Consider the following 20,859-nt stretch of genomic DNA (forward strand, 5'->3'; position numbering starts at 1 on the left):
CTGTTCTACCGAGTTTCCAAAGAGTGTAAAATTTTATTACAACAGCTATGTGCTTGCACATTATACACTAAAACACATTTTTGCAGTGTTCCACCCACTTTTATTTTATTTAATTAAGGGAGAGCTTTACAACCTTTGATCTGTTTCTGTATCTCCCAGCTTGCAGAGTTAAGACTCTTTGTGTTTATTCTAAACTGGAATTCTCACATAACCAAACACTGCCCATAAAGTCTCACTCATCTCTTTTAAGGAGGAAAGCTTGGTCTTAAGATCTAAATGTAAACTGAAGACTCACATATTAGGAGACAAGAACCCTTGCTCCAATTTACTGTTGTTTTGTGAAGATATATAGGCCAGTCATGATGCAAGCACAGGACAGAGGAGAAAGCTTGATTTTTAAACTAACTGAAAAATAGGGACTAGCCTTTCAGACTGCTAGAGCTATGAGAAGATAGGTGACAAAAAATAATTCTAGAAAATTAATAATGATCTATTAAAATATGAGACTAGAATTAAGTGGGGATTGGAAGCAGTAGGAGCCTCCCATCTCTGCATCCAAGAGAATAAGCTATATTCTTAAAATGAGCAGTGATAAGTACTACAAAATTCTACCTAATAATGAATTATTTGCTTTTTTATAGCAAACTCATTCTACACAAATAAACAGATATATTTTGCTAGGTCAGGATACTTTGCATAATTTTTTCTTTGTATAATTACTGGAGTACAAATATTACATTCTCTAACAGGCTGAACAATTGGAAGATTCGCAAGACAGATAAGAAACTGAATAATAAAATCAAGCAGGTCAGATTCAGTATTTCCGTTTAATGATCTAGAAGGAAGCTTGAGATGACACGACCTCCATGTAAAGGAGATGAATTACTATTCAGGTGGACTTTACTGAGAACGTATGCAAGGAAGAACCAGCTGGAGTGGCAGCACCCACATTTCAGGACAGATACCTCTTACAGAGAGCGCTAGAGTGCATGGCAGCTAAGTCCAGTTTCCATGCTGGGAAGAGACTTGGGCGTACATCATTCTCCTACCTGTCTTTGGAAGGAAGCTCAGACGGGTAGGACAGGAGGGGTCCATGGTATATGTCAGTATTTCCCCCCACTTTGGATAAGCAGGAAACAGGTAATGCAAGAAATACCATACAGTGCACCAGCCTTGCAGTATAGAAACAGAAACATCTAATAGCTGAACTACCAGGGGCTGAGTTAGCAACTGCCTCCCCTTAATGAATTTTTTTTTTCAATTAAGAGCAAAAATCAAGCAGAACTGACATACTCCTGCTAGAAAATATACCGTAGTCTATATGCAATTGATACTAATGTTAGTTCTAAGTTCTAATAGTGCAAAAGGAGTCACTTAAAAAAAATATATTCTTGTTCATGCTGAGCAGTATTTGATTCCTCTTACACCTCTCTGCAGTGATTAGCTGCAACATATCATAAAAACAGTTCTCCATTACAGCTCTTAAACATGATTTTCTTCTTGAAAAGTCTTTTTAATTAAATGACTGTATAGCAATATAACAGTATTCACTGCAACCTGCATATCACACATGAAAAGGCTGATTATTACAGTTAGGCACATGCACTTTCCTGGGCCCACAGCTGCTGCACAGACTGCTGCATAAACACCAAGCCAGAAGACGACAGTTTTAGTTCTTACACTGCCCTTCGCCTAGCTGGAGGTACTGAAGTCACTAATCAATCCAACAATGTCATGAACATAACCCATGGCACAGACTTGCTTACCAGAAATCATCCTCTGTACATCCTGGGAGTCATGTGAAGTAATCCTCAGCTGTTCCCCATTAACATCCTATACTAGTTTCCTGGAGCATCCTATCTGGATTTAATGTCTTTATCACTAATATTCTGGGCAACATTTCTAATTAGAGGCAGGGCAATTTCTTGTGCTTGGCTCCATAATGATCTTAGAAATTGACCATCACATCTGCCATTTGTATGAAACATACATTTATTTACATCAAGGACATACAAATAGGAGACTATTGGATTCCTAGCAAGCAGGGCTTTATTTCTTAAATAAATATTTAAATTAATTAAATGTGGTAACAAAAGTCAGACAAATGGGAAAATAATTATAAGGATCAGTCTCCCATAATTTTTTCGAAGATTGTTACCATTCTCCGTATGATCCTCTTTCCTTTCATTTTCCACTATTCAATACTTCTCAAAACTGATGGGTTGAAATCCTGGACTATCACTGAAATCAGTTATCAGTGTCTACAGATGTTGCCCACATTGTTTTCTGTGGTGTATTTCTAATATATTTGATTATTTGTTTCAAATAAACATTTCTTACCTTCAATTCACAGTCTTCGTTTACTGCCAGGTTTCCAGGTTTCAGATCCTGTAGATATAATCAGATTTGAAATTGGTTTTATTTATTTATTTTGCAGGAGACAGAAAAAGCACACTTTTTTTTAAAAGTAAAACATTTATTTCATTTAGGTTAAATGGCTTTCATACAACTACTTGGAACAGCAACAGGTAAAGCAGTGTCATCAATCTAAATTAGAAGATTAATCATAATAAAGAACAGAAGCAAAGACACAAATTTGAATAGATGTATGGCTTTTTTCCATTATGTTCCTCCTCTCCCAAACTAGTTAACCTTTGTTCCATTAGTAGTCATAAGTCAGAACAATACTTTCTACCAAAGGAACTGTCATCTTAATGTGTATGTGGCTTGAACATAAATGTGTACCATTTAATACTACCACAAAGTTAAGGATTCACATATAGCCAAATGGAGTAAAATAAATTTCCTTCACTACTTCTGGACTGTACACATTGAATATCAAGATCTACTTAAGACTCCATATCCTGATATACCTGGAATAGGTATAGAAGGAGCTAAACAAGGTTTTAGGATCTTATATAAAAGCCTATACTCTTTTCTGTAGGAAAATGAAATTCCTAACAAAAGAAGTCAATTGAATGAGGACTGCAACATAAAACAAACAAACAAAAAAAAAACCTACCAACCCTCTATAAGTACTGTAGAGACTTCTTAGCAATACAACTTCTGAAGATCAGTAGTTTAGCAACAAAGGGAAGAGTACTGGCACTGTTTAAGAAGATTTTGCAATGTCAGTGATTCTTAGATATTCACAGTTACAGAGATAAGCTTTCCTTCAGCTTTTGCAAACCTTTGTCACACTTTAGCACACAAGATGTTTAGAGGAATCTTCTCTCAGAACTTAATAGTCACCCAAGAGTTTCACACAGGATATGGACTGAGATCAGAAGGGCCTGAGAGAGAAACAAAGGGGTGCAAAGGAACTGTCATGAGACAGAAGTTCAAGAGTCAGCAAGAGGGAGCTCAGAAAAAGTCGGAGCAACTATGAAGTTTAGACCGTGATTACAAGAGCAGCAGAAATGAAAATATCCGCTTATCAAAATTATTCTGGCAATTGGCATAATTTCCATGTCCATCTTAAACCTACTGTACAATGTGCACTTTCTGCAGTGCTCCTGGTATTTTATTACAAAAGGCCAGCTCCTATTGTTCTGATGCAAACGGAGTCTTTGGGGAAGTTAGGCTACCATGAATATACCATTCAAAACTCATCTCTTCCACAGTGCAAAAGCAATTTTATGCAGGCAGCAGAGATTCAAAAAGAATCAGAATACCCAGCTTCATTTCCCTCAGAAAAAAAACGAGGTTTTCAAGGCTCTGAAATTTTGGGTTTTCTTTTCAATTCCATGTGTTCACTCTTCCTCTAACAATTCTAAGATTAACATAACGTTTAAACAACATTTAATCATTGCTTTTAAAAGTTTACTCTAACCTTTGTAAAAAAAGCAAGAAATCCATTTATCTTAATTTATACACTATTTGCTCTCATGGGGACTTAAACCCTTTATGAACCTGAGCTTTTAAGAAATCTAAACATAAAAGATCTAAAAGATTTTAAGAGATCTAAATCTAAACTGACTTTAGTGCAACTTGGGTGCCCAACTTACGCTGATGTAGCCACACCATCTCTATTAAACAAAAAAAAAGGCAAAATCAAAATGAAACATCGTAAATAGAAGTTCAGACATATTTATGTGCATGCTTACACACAAATACCACTCACATTATCAGAATATAAACATATTTTATATTATTTCCACTTACCCTGTGAATTATGCCTGATGAGTGAATATACTGTAAAAACAGAAAATATTTTTTATTTAATGACTTTAAGAAGTTGCCTGAGGGAGAAAAAGTACTTTTTCATGGTGCTAAAGTGACTTGAAATTAGAAAATGTTGGTATGTTGTGCAGAGAATCTTTTCAGCTTTGTTTAGCTTTAAGTCACAGTAAATGAGCACGAGTCATATTATATAAAAAAAAGAATAAAATGGTGTTCCAAAAGGAATACGAGCAGATAGGTTAGAAGGTGATGATCAAAAAGATATATAACAGAAATTCATATATATTTTTAAGTACAGCATTCTGAATAACTATATACTTTCTATCAAGATCATTATAGAATGATTTCAAGAAAAAGTCTTAATTGAACTCCTGGATCACACTTCAGGTGACAGCTTTCTAAAGAAAAAATAGTTACTGATAATAAAGCTAGTATTTTGCCCTCCCCTCCCCTAATACCTAGTTATCAGTAAAAGAGTTTGAGTATTCCTTCAGATCATATAGTTCTTCTAATTCTTTCCATATATAAAATCCTCTTTCCAGTTAATTTTGGTACTGCTAGATATATATGTTTATCAAAATTAACCCTACTATTTTATATATCAGAACTGCTCTCTTGCAAGAGAGATCTCAGCTGTACTATCATAGTTTCAATTCCTATGCTTCAGCAGGACTGCATTTTAAGAAAGCATTTAAGAACACGATGAAGTCTAATCCAGGTCTAACTGAAAAGTCTTGTTATATGCTTCAATACTTCCTGAATGAAAAACCTAGAAGTCATGCTACAAGATGCTTTCCCTTACCATAACCTTCCCAATGATCTGTTTGAGGGCTCTCAAAAGTCGAACCAGCAACTGGATGCCCAAGACTAGTTCTTGGAAGCTCCGAAACGAGACAACTGATCAAATATAGTGTCTACACCTGTGTCTTTCACCACAGCCTCCTCATTACAAATGGAAGGGTACCTCTGGTTCCCAATTTTTTTCACCAGCTGAATAATGCCCTAGAAAAAACTGTTTTCTCCACTATCAAGGGAATCTCTAGTAACTAGCTGAGACATAGATACCTGTTTTGCAAGCACTGAAAGGCAGAAAGTGAATCACACCCTTGATACTCGTCTTGAACTGACTTAAAAAAGGCTACACAGTGACTACACTGGAGCAACCCCAAGGAGGAAGGAAGAGAAATTAATGGTCTCACACCTGTATGGGAAGTTTTCTGTTGTTTTATTTTCTGCATGTGAAATGTGTGACAGTTCTGGGAACTGGAGATTTTTACACTATTACTACACCAAGCCCAGATTCAGTGAATTGCTAGCCTCACATGTAGTAGTAAAATATACTTGTTATTTAGTAAAAAAACAAAGTAGCAGGTATATTGCACCACAACAGAAGTTACCCCTTTTCATGATGCTGTTTTAGAAGTTTGTCTAATGTTAAACTGCTACAACAAAGGCCTTTGGGATTATGATAAAAAAATGCAACAAAGCCAGGCTCCTGCTATGACTTAGCCTTCTCAGAAAGCCTCCTTTCCATCTGTTACAGGGGAATACACACACTAAGTTGACTAAGTCAGATACCTGAAGTCAGTGAGCATTTATATTTTTATTACTCTATTTTTGTACAGCTGGTTTCATTTCAATATGTTTGCCTGTCATCCTAGCTTTGGTGTTCTTCCACAGTTTTGGCTAACATAATATGAACAGGAGGTGCAAAAAAAGAGAAAAGCTGCACAATCGCAGCTTGCTCAGCCTCTCCTTGCATGTTCTACACTTCAGCCCCTTAAACATCTTGGTGGCCTCGCTCTGTCTGTCAACGTCTTTCATGTACTGGGTAGCCAAAAACCAGACACAGAACTTCAGACATGGGCTCATAAGCGCTGAATAGAGGGGAGAAAGATCGCTTCCCTTAACCTGCTGGCTACTCTTTTACCAATATAGCCCAGGATGTGGTTGGCCTTTGTTGCTGCAAGGGTGTTCTGCTGACAGCAGTTCCTGCAAGGCCTTTTCTGAAAAGCTGTTTTCTATCCAGCAGGTGCCCAGGCTGTACTGTTGCATGGGTTCTTCTACCCCAGATGCAGGACTTTGCATTTGTTGTAGATGGCAGTTCAGTTCCTGCTGCGTATTATTTGCAGATTAGGGAAGTTTTAACATTGCCAGTAGAAACTGCCGAAGTGTTTCATGGAGTTTCCTGGGGTTGAGGGAACAGAATGGCTCCCCCGAACACAGCCTGTAAAACCACTACAGAAAGTGAACAACTATAAAGCAGTATTTTTGTCATGGATGTGCACGAAGTGGATCAGGGTCGGAGGAATAAGACGCAAAAAGAGGAAATCTGACAGCTGTACACCGACACAAGAGATACATTAAAGTAATGTATCTCTAAGTAGGCAAGCTCCCAACAAAACCTGTTAACCAATAAATGAAGAAAAAGCTGATGTCTCCTGCAAACACCCATCTTTATCAAGGATATCAGAATGACCACTTACATTCTAAATTATTTCAATGTCTTCTTACTGAAGACTCTTGATTCTCCAGAGCACATATGCTTAAAATATTCTATAGTCTAATTTTGCTGATATGACTGTACACAGTAAGGAAATAACTAGTAGACCCAGGAATGTCTGCACCTAAGAACATAGCATGTAGAAACAGGAATTACAGAACTGCAGTTTCTGAAGTCTTAGTAAGAGTCAATCTCAACTGTTTAGGGGGAAGAGCATGGTCTCATTGGGTGTTCTCACCCCACTGAGGGTTTTATGAGTGTTCGCAGCACAAAAATCATGTCAACACTTCAGGGAGAACTCATGTATTTTCTAAACATTCCTCTTAATACAAGACTACTGAGATTACATGAAATAGCATTCACTTCTGGCGCTAATTTAAACCTTTCTGTTAGCTGCAATATTGTTGTCTGTGCTGCAGTGTTTTTTAAGAATAGCAGTATTTTTTAACTCCATCTTACTATCTACTGGCAGGTAACAGCAGTGGAATTATGCTAGGCTTAGTTTAGAAAAATTTCTATTTCAATTCAATAATCTTCTGAAATTGGATCCAATTTTCACCAATTTTGCTCATTAAGTAATCCATTTATTGTCAGATTTTATCATTCTTAACATCAAAAAAATATTCAGACCACAGCACAGAATCGCAGAATGGTTGAGACTGGAAAGGACCTCTGGAGATCATCTAGTCCAAAGCCCCTGTTCAAGCAGGGTCACTTAGGGCACATTGCATAGGACCCTGTCCAGATAGCTTTTGAATAACTCCAAGGAAGGAGACTCCACGGCCTCTCTGGGCAACCTGTTCCAGTGCTCAGTAACCCTCACAGTAAAGAAGCTTTTCCTTATGTTCATACAGAACTCCCTGTGTTTCAGTTTGTGCCCACTGCGCCTCTTGTTTTATCGCTGGGCAGCACTGAAAAGTCTGGCCTCAACCTCTCTACACCCTCCCTTCAGGGATTTATACACATTGATAAGATCCCCTGCTCAGTCTTCTCTTCTCCAAGTTGAACAGGTCCAGCTCTCTCCGCCTTTCCCCATATGAGAGAGGCTCCAGTCCCTTAATCATCTTAGTAGCCCTTTGCTGGACTTGCTCCAGTAGCTCCATGTCTCTCTTGTACTGGGGAGCCCAGAACTGGACACAGCACTCCAGATGTGGCCTCCCCAGGGCTGAGCAGAGGGGGAGAATTACCTCCCTTGACCTGCTGGCAATGACATACCCTTCATAATGTTATTACCACTAAATGTGGACAATATTTGATTCAAGAATCCAATTAACATAACCAAACTGCCGTTGGGACACAAAACAGGAGTTTTGTGCATTACCCTACAGACAATTTTTGGTAGCATGCATAAATCCTTGAAAGAAAGTTTCAGACTGCACTAGCAAGCTATGCAACAGCTGTCTAAATTCTAAGCATTCTTGCCTGTATATGTAACGTACACACAAAATACAAAGCTAATCAAAAGGGAATTAGAAAAGATTCAGGAGAAAGTATTCTAGTGAGCAAAATGAAAATGAGAAGAGTGACTTGGCAGGGAAAGGAAAACTTAAACGGAAATGGGTGAGTGGGGAAGGGACAACAGAGAAGCAGAAAGAACAACCTAAATGTGAACAAAAGACAGTAAATAGGGATGATAAAAAGGAGAGAACCAGAGCAGGTAAATGTTACCATTAACACAGCAAAATAAGCTTGGAAAGATGTTTGTGTGCCTATCCCTCCACTCTCAAATACTGCATGAATACAGACACATGGCTGCTGCTCACATCCGTAGAGGATCACTGACCCAGCTGGCATTCCCTGCAGAAGACGGACTCAAGACGGAAAGAGCTGAAAACTCCAGTCCCATTCCACCTACACCAAGACATTTATTTACAGTTTGTCTCCTGCAGTCTTTGACAATCATTAGTTTTTCTGTCAAATAAAAATGAAAAGGCATAGCATATTTGAAAGATCTTCCAATTTGCAAGCTCACACTTCAATAAAATTTAACACTAGGCTAAAGTCTGACTAGGAAACAGACAAAGGCAACGCATCATTGTTTTTAAGCCATGTCAAATCCCATTGTTTTTTCCACCACGGCTGTAGTTAAATTCTGATAAATTACAAGGTTCACAAGAGAAAGAAAATGAATATTTCTTTCTCTACAGAATGTAGTAAATTGTAAATTGTGACAGTAAAATGGCACAAACATAACTGACAAACCAGACTGTATAGACTTACAGAGCAAAGCACTGAGGGCTTGATACAAATCTTCCTGAACTCAACATGAACTTTCCACTGACTTCAAAAAAAAAAAAAGTTTTTTCTTTTTGAATCAAGCCTGTGGAGCATTTTAGTATATAATCAGTTCAGAACCAGACTACAGGAAATACGCAAAAATGAAGCGTGCAGGGAACTGTCCTAGGGCCTTAGCAAAAAGGTATCTATTTTATTCCTTCACATAAAATAACTCATACCATTATTTTTACATACATGCAAAAGAGACATGTAAACAGGTCTCTGTTTACAACATGAGTCTTAAATGAGGCAAAAATAAAGAATAACATTCTTGCCTTTAGGTAGACTTAAATACAGATACCATAAAACGCTTATGTACTTTACACAAGGGACAAATGCATATTGCAGTTAACACCTGTATCATCAAGCAGCCAAAACAGAGCCCATCGACGCGAAAAGGTGCAGAAAAAAAAATATACATTATAAAAAAGAGAGGCTAAGCTAGGGAAGTTGGAACAGTTTTACAACAAAAATTTACAGAGCTGCCTATTCCTCCTACCCAGGTGTTGCAAATATTTTTCCCCTATAATGCTTTAACTGAGTACTACCTAAGTGTATGCTTTGTTTCCCAACAAAAAGCAAGCTTTCTCAATAAAACACAGATGTGCTATCTTTAATCCAGAAACATCTTTACAAGATTTTTATACAAAATCTGGCAGACCCTTTCTTACACAGCCAACTTACTGATGTCTTTCAAAGAAGAAACAAATTAATGACCTGTTTTCCTTTTTTTCTGCATGCTAGCAATACTGATTTCAGATTAATCATGGACAGTGCTATGGGAATGTCCCTCAAAAAGCACTGGAGCATTCCTGTTATCTAATTTCTTGAAGATATTTCCAGCTAGGTGTATTGGTGGGGTTGGATGAATTAGTGCAAGGAGACGAATCCAAAGTTTACTGGAACAAGTGAAGAAGTGAAGATTGTTCTCAAGTATTTGGCTTGCAGTATGAAATAACAAAACATCAGAGTCTAGAAGGTATGTCTTATTTCCTGCTGGTAATTTTGAAGTATGTACAGCTGTTCTCTTTAAAAATTTAGGGTGGGAGAAAAGGCAAAATATTCACATGAAACACTGTTAATAGAAGATCTAATACAGTTACAGAGACCAGAGATATCAGTTTACGAAGATTATCTCAATATTCCTGCTGGTCACTTGGTAACTAGAATGAGAAATGCTTCGATTTTTATGAAGTGCTGGGAATCTCATCTTACATCAAGAACTTCCTGCTCATTTTCTCCCTACTCAAAGTCCTGCTCTGTTTTCTTCAGATATCTTCAGATGTTCTTCAGATATGTTAGCTGTTTTACCTGCCTTCTACATGTACTGATCCAACGAGTTCCAGAGTCAACTCGTCAGGGCCCACAAAGTCTATTCTGTAGGCCTCTACAACATGATCTAGACCACTAGAACAAAATAAGTTTCTAAGCCATTTTATTGGAATTAAATTCATTATTCATTCACTCCACTACATTCAACTCACGCTAAATTTTTACAGTTCATATGTTGCATATATTGTAGAGCCAAGGGAAACAAATAAAACAGGACTCAACAGCAAAATACACTTACTAAGTCTTGGGATGGGAGTAAAACAATTTACTTGCCCTTCTGTATCTGTTAAATATTGAGACAGAGTAATCATGGGCACACTGTTCTTGCTGTTCTTGTCCAGAAACAGCATGGTATCCTGGGATTTTTTTTGGTCTTTTTTTTAATAGTGTTTGGCAACACGAATATAGGTCTGGAAGAACAATACACCTTTCTCTGTAAAGTCCAGTTCTGTATTTCCACTGCACAAGCAGGTCCTCAGGCAATACAACTCCCTTCCAGCACAGACTCCACTTATCTCTGTATGAGAGCAGAGGGAAGTCTGTCCATGCTTTGAATATTGCAGGACCATAAAACCAAAACTGTATGGTGTAAGGAGCAGCCAAAGAAACCACATTCAATTCTAGCTTGTGCTGTTCTATAGCCTGTTGTAACATGCGTCTGTGGAACAGCAAAAGGAATTAAATGGCTGTCACTGCCAGAAAGCGAGGCTTCAGCCTGCAGAACTAGGTTAAGAGATTCACAACAATAACATCCCAACTACATTCTGAACTTCTGCTGTAGTGCAGAACAGCTTTTAGGGTAAGCTGCTTCTTCTCTTGGAACCACACCACCAAAAGAAATAATAAAGGAGTAATGGTCTTTTTGTCATCAATGTCTAGTACATCCAAACAATAAATACTGTAATTTAAGACCTGCAGTACCAGTTGAGCTTGAGAAGTATTTTCATATCTCATTAATATAGGTTAGTGAGGAACTCGGAGCTCAAGGACCTTCTTTTCTGCTATAAGATACAAGCTTTGTGCTGTAAGATATGAGTTTTAATCACTGTCCATTCTGTAAAAGCCCAATATAGAAAGGAAACCCACTAGTGATAATAAATAGTCTAGCAGAAAGATGAGAAAGAGAAACATACATAGTCTATGATAGCTAGTATACTTAGAATCATCTTCGTGAGAATCAAAAAACGTTAAAGAAAAGTTGTGCAGATGGCTCTGCAATCCATCACAAAAGTTTAATGAGACCCCAGGGATAAAAGCTAGAGGAGCACAAACAACATTATCTCTGACAAAGACAGGAGGATTAAACAGTCGGGGTTAATTGGGCTTACATTCAGGGTTACCCTCTGCAAAAAATGAGTCAGGAAAAAGACCCCCAAACTAACTAAAGGATGGCGTTTTGGTTATACTTTGTTCAAGTACTTGAAAATTTTACATTGAAATTATTACTCTCCCCCAGAAACCATGTTCAAGCTAAGTCACGACTTACTGAAAGAACAACAAGATGAAGATCTCTTATACAGTTAAAAACTAGACAGATCTGAGTGGTCCCTTCTAGCCTTTTATAAACGCTTTCATTATTTAATAGTGTAAAACACAGGTGCATTATGAAAGCAGGCACTAAAAAATCAAAATAAAGCAAAGGTGGCAGGAGGCCTGCATGCATGAACAAGGAGGTCCTGACTAAACTCAAACATAAAAAGGAAGCCTGTAAGAGGTAGAAGCAGGGGCAGGTCACCCAGGAGGAATATAGAGACACTGTCCAAGTATGCTGAGACTGGGTTAGAAAAGGCAGAGGCCAGCTGGAGTTCAATCTGGTGAGGGATGTTAAAGGCAGTAAGAAAGGCTTCTACAGGTGTATCCGCAACAAAAGGAAGACCAGGGAAAATGTGGACCCACGGCTGAATGGGTAGGGGAGCTGGTGACAAGGGACATGGAGAAGGCCAAGATATTCAATGTCTTGTTCTCGTCAGTCTTTTCTGGCAAGACTTGCCTTTGGGAATCCCAGGCCATGATGAGCAAATAATCTTGGAAAACATTTCCAAACATATTACAGACAAGCAGGTGACTGGGAGCAGTAAGCATGGATTCACGAAGGAGAAAATTATGCCTGACCAACTTGATAGCCTTCTATGATGAGACGACTGGCTTGGTGGGTGACAGGAGATCAGCAGGTTTTGTTTATCTTGACTTTAGCAAAGCTTTTGACAGTCTCATAACAACCTCATAAACTAACTGAGAAAGCATGGGCTAGATAAAGGAACGGTGTGGCGGACTGAAAACTGGCTGAACACGCTGGACTCAAAGTGATCAGCTACACAAAGTCCAGCTGGAGGCCCATCACTACCAGTGTCCCTCAGGGGTTGATAGTAGGGCCAGTACTATTTGGCATCTTCATTAGTGACCTGGATGATGGGACAGAGCACACCATCAGCAAAGTTTGCAGATGATACAAAACTGTGAGGAGCAACTGATACATCAGGTGGTTGTGCTGCCATTCAGAGAGACCTTGACGGGCTGGAGAAATGGACTAACATGCACCCACTTAAGTTTAACAAAAGGAAATGCAGTCCTGCATCTGAGGGAAATAACTCCATGTGCCAGTACAGGCTGGGGGCCAACCAGCTTTGCAAAAAAGGACCTGGCGGTCCGGGCGGGCAACAAGGTGACCATGAGGCAGCAATGTGACCTTGTGACAAAGAAAGCCAACAGCATCCTGTGCTGCGTTAGGCAGAGCATTGCCTGCAGGTCGAGGGAAGATGATCCTTCCCCTCCACTCAGCACAACTGAAGCCACATCTAGAGTACTGTGTCCAATTCTGGGCTCCTCAGTACATGAAAGACATGGACGTACCGGAGCGAGTCCTGAAGAGGGCCACAAAGATGACTGATTGTAGCACCTGTCATAGGCAAAGAAGCTGAGAGAGCTGATATTGCTTAGCCTTGAGAAGGCCCAGGGTGTATCTTATCAATGTCTATAAATACCTGCTGGGAGGAAGTAAAGAAGATGAAGCCAAATTCTTCTAAATATTATCTAGTGAAAGGACAAGAGGCAACACGCACAAATTTAAACACAGGAAATACTATCTGAATGTAAGAAACAACTTCTTGAGCTATAAGGGTGATGGAATGCTGGAACAGGTTGCCAAGGGATTTTGTGGAGTCTCCATCCTTAGAGATATTCAAAACCTGCCTGCACAAGGTCCTGAGCGACCTGCTGTGGATGACTTTGCTTTGGGCAGGGCATTGGACTACACGGTCTCCAGAGGTCCCTTTCAACCTCAGCGATTCTGTGAAAAGTCATTCAAAAATTATGTTCTTTCAATGGAAACCCTTTTGACATCTTTCACAGCTTTTTAACTCAAGTGCTTATTTCTTGGGCTTCTAAGTGATTCATCTGTGCTCCTCTCAGCCACCTCCCACTCACATTAGTCACTAAAAATCCATACCCCCTCCTTTTTATCAAATCTCTCCCAGACTTGGAGACTTCAGAGATTCTTTAACTTTATGCATAAAATGTTACACAAAGGATATATACTTTTAAATTTCACAAGAAACATTCAGACATCTGGCTAAAAAAGGTATTTGAATATATGAATAATCCCAACAAATTCCACAGAATGACTTGCCTATTTAAATTTAGGAAAGAGTTTTAGTATGTTGCAGAACTGGACTCTGAACATACACGAACCACACTGACATGTGCTGTTGTCCCTGAACACCCACCAAAACCAGTGCAAGCACTAGGAGTCAAGGAGGCTCAGAGTCTCTCTCGAGGTGAGATTTTCACCCCAAACACCATAACTACAGGTCTTTATTTACTGTATTTATAAAAACACCTCTAAAACTGTATCAATCAACCCACATCATCTAAAACAAACTCAAATCAAAGAAGATAGGCACAGGAAGAACTCTCCAGAGTAATTAACTGAAAGGAAGAATCCTAACAGGAGAACAAAACCTTCCTCAGAAGAGCACATAAAGATACTACGTTTACATTAGGTTGGTGCAGACTGCCTTAGCAACAGTGCTATCAAACCAATACTGGTAAGACATGGGAAACTTTCCAAACTAGAGAAATTGGAGCTGATGACATAGCCAAGGGCTCTGATCTATCATTTCTGGTCAAACAGGATACGAGCTTTGGCTCTGCTGAAGTCAACAGGAATCCTGCCTCTGACTTTAATACTTACTCCTCAACTAGCCAGGGTAAGAGAGGTGGCTAAAACACTAAATCTAAAATCAACTACCGGGGAAGAAGGCATAACTAAAAATCACAGCAGTGACCTTCTGGTTTACTGAAATAAGGAAATCAAAGTCATCCCAGATTAAAGTATTACAGATCTATAATGAGATTCAATTTTTTCCTTTTCCTTGAAACAAAAACAAAAAGGCAACATTCATCATCACAAAACATCTGTTGTATAGAATGTCATTACTTGTATCATGAAATTTTATCCTGCTATCAAATGCTAAGTATCTATAGTGTTCCATATCAGTTTACTAGGAAAAAAAAGAAAGTGAAATAAAAACAATAAAAGTGGCAAACCTTTAAGCCTTTTAACATCTGATATACCAGGAACTGGATTCGGTCTTCCGTTAGCTTCTCATGCTTCATTATCTTACTCAAGTCTGTTCCCATAAAGGGCATGACTAGGTAGCTTAAAAAAAATATACAGAATAACTATAAATTTGTAAAGTAAATTGAAACATAACGTTATAGTTCAGTGTCATAGAGTTATAGTTCAGTGACAAATCTTTAACGGCAGATCATTCTGTTTACCAAGCAATTCCACTGATCTCCCCCTTCCAAGTTTTTCTTTTTTAATCTATTCCTTGATTGTCATAAACAGATATCATACAACCCTGCCACTGGTTACGGAAAGTTGATAGTTATCAGAAGAGTACAGATTCTGAACTAGATTAGAAGAACCTAATCAAGAGCCACGTGATACTTCAGGGATACCTGTACAGAAAACTAGGACATTCACACAATGCTATTTATCTTACAACCATGACCATAGGATCAGTGGACTAGCGGATCTTAGCAACAACAAAACTGACTAGGTGGTTCATTCAAACAGACAAAGTCAGACATATCAGGAACAGAGTTCATCAAATTAAGAGGCAACAACTTTTTCCATTAATTTTCATCTGGGATTATAAAATCCTTAACCTTTGGTACTTCTTATTGGTAACAGACACCAGCAATAGAAAGCCTGAGAGTGCCAAGCTGACATTTCAAGGATAGTCTTCATGAAAGACCCATAATTGTTCTTCACATTGCTTGTAGTAAACTCATCAGAAAGCCTCCTGAGAGCCAAGTCTGGACACAAACAGAGCTAGCCACATGCCTGGCATCTGAAGAGAAAGTCACCAGGTTTTCTTCTTATTGCGGAAAAAAAGTGGATGCATTTTCATGAAGGGAAGAGTTAGATGTGATCATTGTTTCATGGATGTAAGTTTTATTAATTAGCCTTATATGGTTAAAATATGCAAATTTTAAAATATGGTTAAAATATGCAAATTTTAACTACACTGAGTTCTCTCATTAAAGCTGTATGAAAAACTTCACTTGTTGTGTTAGAATTGTACTACAAACTAAACAGATATTAAACACAAAGTTACAGGAAGATAGGATACTGATTTAGTCACAAAGAGCTACAGATAGTATATTCAAAATTCCCTAGATACCCCAACTTTGTTCTCATGACTTGGGGGATCAGGACTCAGGCTCCCAATCCCAGCATTCAGAGACAAATCTGCTATCCTTTGGATAAAAAATAAGTGAATTTAATTCAGTAACTACATAAGGACAGAGCAAATATGGTGAAGAGAAAGAAATTTCTTATCTTTCCCCAAGTATATAACACAATATGTTTCTCATCAACAGAGCAAATAACTTAGAAAATGGAGTTTAACTCTGCTTTGTTGATGTCCCTGAATCTTGAAAGTGTATTAAGTTCTACCCATATCCAAAGTTACTGAATACATTTTCTCAGAGGTCATAAATATTTGAAATGAGCCAGAAAAAAAAAAAAGCTTAAGTGACCGTTCTAAAGAAAACAGAGGTAGTAAGATGTGAGGTGAGAGACACAGAGAAATATCTAAACGTCTTATACTACTGGTGGTGACCTTGAAGCATCCATAAGGAACTTTGTTAGCCTGCCATCATCTGTGTAAATCCCATGGCTCCGGATGGACAGTGATTTACCTAAACAGACAAAGTCCAAAACAGCCTATAACCACTAAGTACTGTAAAGAACAGGATGGAAAGGATAAGTAAGAGTGCATTTTTACGCATGCACAATTCGATGAGTTTACAATTTGATGACTTCAAATTTCTAGTAGTCAAGACAGAGAGAGAACTGGGGCATGGGGGAACAACAAAAAGAAGAATAGGAGATGGAAAACCCACTCCTATTTGAGTTTGAAAATACAAAATTTATTAACACTTTATGAACAATATTGGAACAGGACAATAGTGAGATCGAATACTATGGGCACTCATGCACAGATGAAAACGGGAAGAAGAAAAAAAAAAAGGGGGATCAGTTACACTGTAACATTCCATAAAGGAGCTTCATATTTTGCTAAAAAAACTCAGTGTTACTTCATACAGGCCTATCTGGGACACAGATTCATGAATGAAAAGTATTACTGTGGTCAGGTCACAGCAGCTGCAATTCTCATAATTTATTATCATATTATAGGTATTTAGAAGTGTGGTAGCTACATGTGGCTTCCATGGCTACACATAAGAATTACTGCTATGGTTTCAGAAAGAGTATCATCATCATTAGCAAATATAGGATTTAAATCTTCCTATGCAAACAGCTCTCACAGATCTGGGTTGGACAAAAGTTACCTGTTCTTTTGAGGTATAGCTATGTTGAGTTACTCTATCAAATATCTGACTGGTAGTAAGGTTCATGACAACCACAGTCTAACTAAACCATTTCAGTTCAATACTTTGCCTGAGGGATTTCTGAACATTTCTACCTTGCTATAAATCTTGCAGAGTTTTTTGAGGGGGGGAAAGGAAGAAGCCACTTCCAAAAGAATCCTCTTTTAAGATAAATTCCAATGAGCAAACTCCTCCAGAAAAGGCAAAATCAGAAAACTTTTTATGCTGAACAACTGCTTAAAACCACCCCACTTCCAAAATACATTTAAATCATGAGGTAAGATTTGTTCTAAACACATTAATACGAATTCACAAATTCAAGTAGTGAGGACATTACTGACATTGACTTTCAACACTTTGAAATCAGTAGATGTATTTTTATCACTAAAAATGTATTTACAATCTACAGCTGGAGACCTAAAATAATCTAAGGATATTAGCCACCCAATCCATAATTCACTTCAATAAAGAGCTTGATGCCTAAGTCTTGGACATTTCTTGCAAATTCCAGTTAAGGCCCCTAAACTCTTAAAACATTAGGAGCAGCAACCTTTTCTGGCACATTTTGTATGATAAAAGCACAGCCAATGAATGCAAGGAATACAGATCAAGGGGGTAAAAAGAAGCTGTGTAGTAGAATTTAAACTGGCAAAGATTTATCACCTCTCTGATTTTGCACACTATTTCAATCAGCTGAACTCCAGCACCAAAGAAGTTAAACACAAGCATGAGTATGGGAAAGATGTTGAGTGCTCCTTCCTAAAGGAGAACAGACTTTGTCTTCAGTTGTTACATTGGCTGGTGGAGTATGGAGTCAGGTAGGGGAAGAAGCATGCTCCCCTCCAGATAGGTGGGCTAGAAGTGAGCTATAAGGTAGGAGGGCTCCATGCCATGTTCCAAGGAAACCTGAGGTCTCAGACAAGAACAGCTCTAGGGACTGACTGTAGTGAAACCACCTGCCACACTTCTGCTGCTTCTAGATGCAAATCAACTTGAATTTTGATCTTTATATAATAGGTCACAGAAAACTTCTCATGACTATGACTAGCCAGTAAAAAGGAAGTCTCTCTCAAACAACTCTTTTGACCTTTAATCCACGTAAACTGTTCCTCCACTTCTGTTTTAAATGTACACACATTTACCCTTGCTCCTATCTAACAGCTTACCAAAAGTCTTGAAAGCACATTTGGCCACAGGTCCACCTGTTACATAGTTAGTTATAACAATGTCCCTCCTACTTGACCTGCACTTCCAAAACTTGAAAGATGACTTTTTGTTTTATATATATGTATATACAATTATATATAGTATATATCTAATTTGCATTTAAAATGCAGTCCTCAAATGCTAATTTTATGTATGTGTGTTGTATTACATATGTTACACAAAATGCTAGAATGATAGGCAATACGGACAGCAAAATTCATGGCTCAAAGACCTAAATGATCTATATGATCCAATGGCCAATATGATCCATGGTTTTTATACTTCATTTTCTATCTTTTCTTGTTAGATAACCTTGCATACTTGTAGGTTAACAATAAGAAAAAGAAGTTTTTGAAACATAATTTACATTAGAGGAAATCCAAAACAGTTCTACCAATGTAACATGAAATCTACATTAAGTACAACAGGACCACTGTTTCTCTAGTGAATTGAATTCACAAGAACTGCAGCAGGGTCCACTGGCAAGACAGACATGCTAAATATCTGCCTGAGATGGTGCCAAAAGGTCAGAGATGCACATGCTTGGTGCTAGAAGCAACCTCTATCATGTACTCTTTGGTTCATTTTGTTTTATGGGGAAAGCCAAGAGGAGTACAGACCACCTCAGCCGGATGCAAGCAATTGCAGAACGGGTAGTCAGGGAGCACAACAGAGCAGAGCTCACGGATAATCACAAAAATGGCAACGAGCAGCAGCAGTTTTGAATTAATCCTAAAATTAGGATGGATCACATTGGCGATGTGTCAGGCAGCAGTCATCATTTTCAGTCTGAAAATGATGACTGCTGCCTGACACATCGCCAATGTGATCCATCCTAACTCTAGTTTGAGTTAAGGACGGTTCTATCATTTGGTCATTCTGGGCTTTAGGGTAAGAAATCAATACTTTAAAGGAGGATTAGAAATTCATCAGACTGCAATTTACTAAGGATTGAAAGAAGTACACATCTTATAAGACAGGTAAGTGGTTCTAATAATAATCCAGAAACCTCAGCCTACCAATCTGAAGTAGCACACAAGACTTATATTAAGATGAAATTCAGAAAAAGCCATGAAGCAATGCTTTTTGGAATTCTCCAGCATAAAAAAAGCAAACAATCCCTCCTCCCAAACAAGCAATAACCCCGCTCCCAAATACAAACAGCTCAAAACTTACAAGTCATTAAATTTCTCCAGTGTTATATCTGGTGTGAACACATCCAATATTCCAATGACCTAAAAATAAGAAGGGAGAGGAAGAAAGGATTAATATTTTCTTAACATAAAAATTCCCAAACTGCATAATAAGTGAAAAAATATAATCAAAAACATTTCCATAAGATGAAACATTAGCTATAGGCATACAGACAGAAGAAAGAATATTTAAAGTAATGCCTAGCAATATCAAGATTTATTATGTGTTAAATTTTACAACTCTGAGGACCATTCAACCCAGTGGTAAAGAAAAAATTAAATTGTATTCATTTAAATAAAAATTTCAGAGGTCAACAATTTTATGTAAGAGGAGAGATTACCTTTTAACTTGAACCACTTAAGTACTGAAAATAAACTAGCAAATTAGCTTATACTTTGCAGCAGTCCTAAGTGTTACGTACCAAGCTGGGCCAGCTACCTGCCAATGAAGAACACCAAACACTTTAGAACACCTAATTTCAGTTAGGGGGTAATTTACATATTTAGATTACAATCTCTAAATGGATATGCGGACAGGGAACTAGGACTAAACTCTCTATAAAAAGAGTAAATTATCAAGAGCTTAATATAACTTACTTTGGCTTGTATCTTAGGTTCTCCCTAAGGGCACTTTGTGTCAAACAAATGCATTCTATCACCCAACAGAGAAGTTACAAACTAGTAAAACAGACTTCCCATCACAGTGTTTTATATGAGTATGTTTTTCAATAGAACTATAGCAACTAACCAAATTAATTATGGTAACTGCCAATGCTTCTCTGAAACCCATTAAACATTAGTAAATTAAATATACAGAGCCAGATGCTCCAAAGGATGTAGCTACAACGTAGGTGTCTAAAGCCAAATCTCTGCTCCAGTGGTGCCAAATCCAGGAAATGCCTGAACATTTCAGGCATTTAGAGTTGCTTCTTTTCAACTTCCTACATTGCCCAAGTCCTGACAAGGCCCAAGGAGGCTCAAGGTCTTGCTCGAATCTAAGCCCAACAGGAATCCAGCCATCAGGCATTCCTCTTAAGAAATCTGGTAGGTACAGCACATCTAAGACAGACTGACAGGTGGAGATGTCTTACAAGATATAGTTAAGGCCACTGCTTTCTTTTAAAAGATGGCCAGAGAAGGCAGTCTCCTGAGTTCCCTCCTTTCATAAAAACAGCCAAATATTTGAGCATTCAATCAGTAGATGAAAGGCCTAAATTTAATTCCCTTCTCAATCTGCAGGGATCAAGCCTTTCACAGAGATAG

The 20,859-nt window shown here is 38.1% G+C and overlaps 1 protein-coding gene across 2 annotated transcripts in view; it reads right to left on the bottom strand.

Annotated features, from left to right (window-relative positions):
• The window catches only part of MAPK12 (mitogen-activated protein kinase 12), a 44,177-nt gene that overhangs the window by 12,161 nt on the left and 11,157 nt on the right, over positions 1-20,859 (bottom strand). Inside the window, exons 3-6 of one of the 2 annotated variants that reach the window (XM_026113038.2) lie at positions 19,580-19,638; positions 14,840-14,951; positions 4,165-4,194; positions 2,341-2,388 (exon numbers count right to left, since the gene is read on the bottom strand). In XM_026113038.2, the coding sequence (XP_025968823.1) occupies positions 2,341-2,388; positions 4,165-4,194; positions 14,840-14,951; positions 19,580-19,638 (249 nt within the window). The remainder of the gene's footprint in view (positions 1-2,340; positions 2,389-4,164; positions 4,195-14,839; positions 14,952-19,579; positions 19,639-20,859) is intronic. The other variant, XM_026113039.2, reaches the window with a different exon arrangement.

Source organism: Dromaius novaehollandiae, chromosome 1 (assembly GCF_036370855.1).
Source record: "Dromaius novaehollandiae isolate bDroNov1 chromosome 1, bDroNov1.hap1, whole genome shotgun sequence".
NCBI lineage: Eukaryota > Metazoa > Chordata > Aves > Casuariiformes > Dromaiidae > Dromaius > Dromaius novaehollandiae.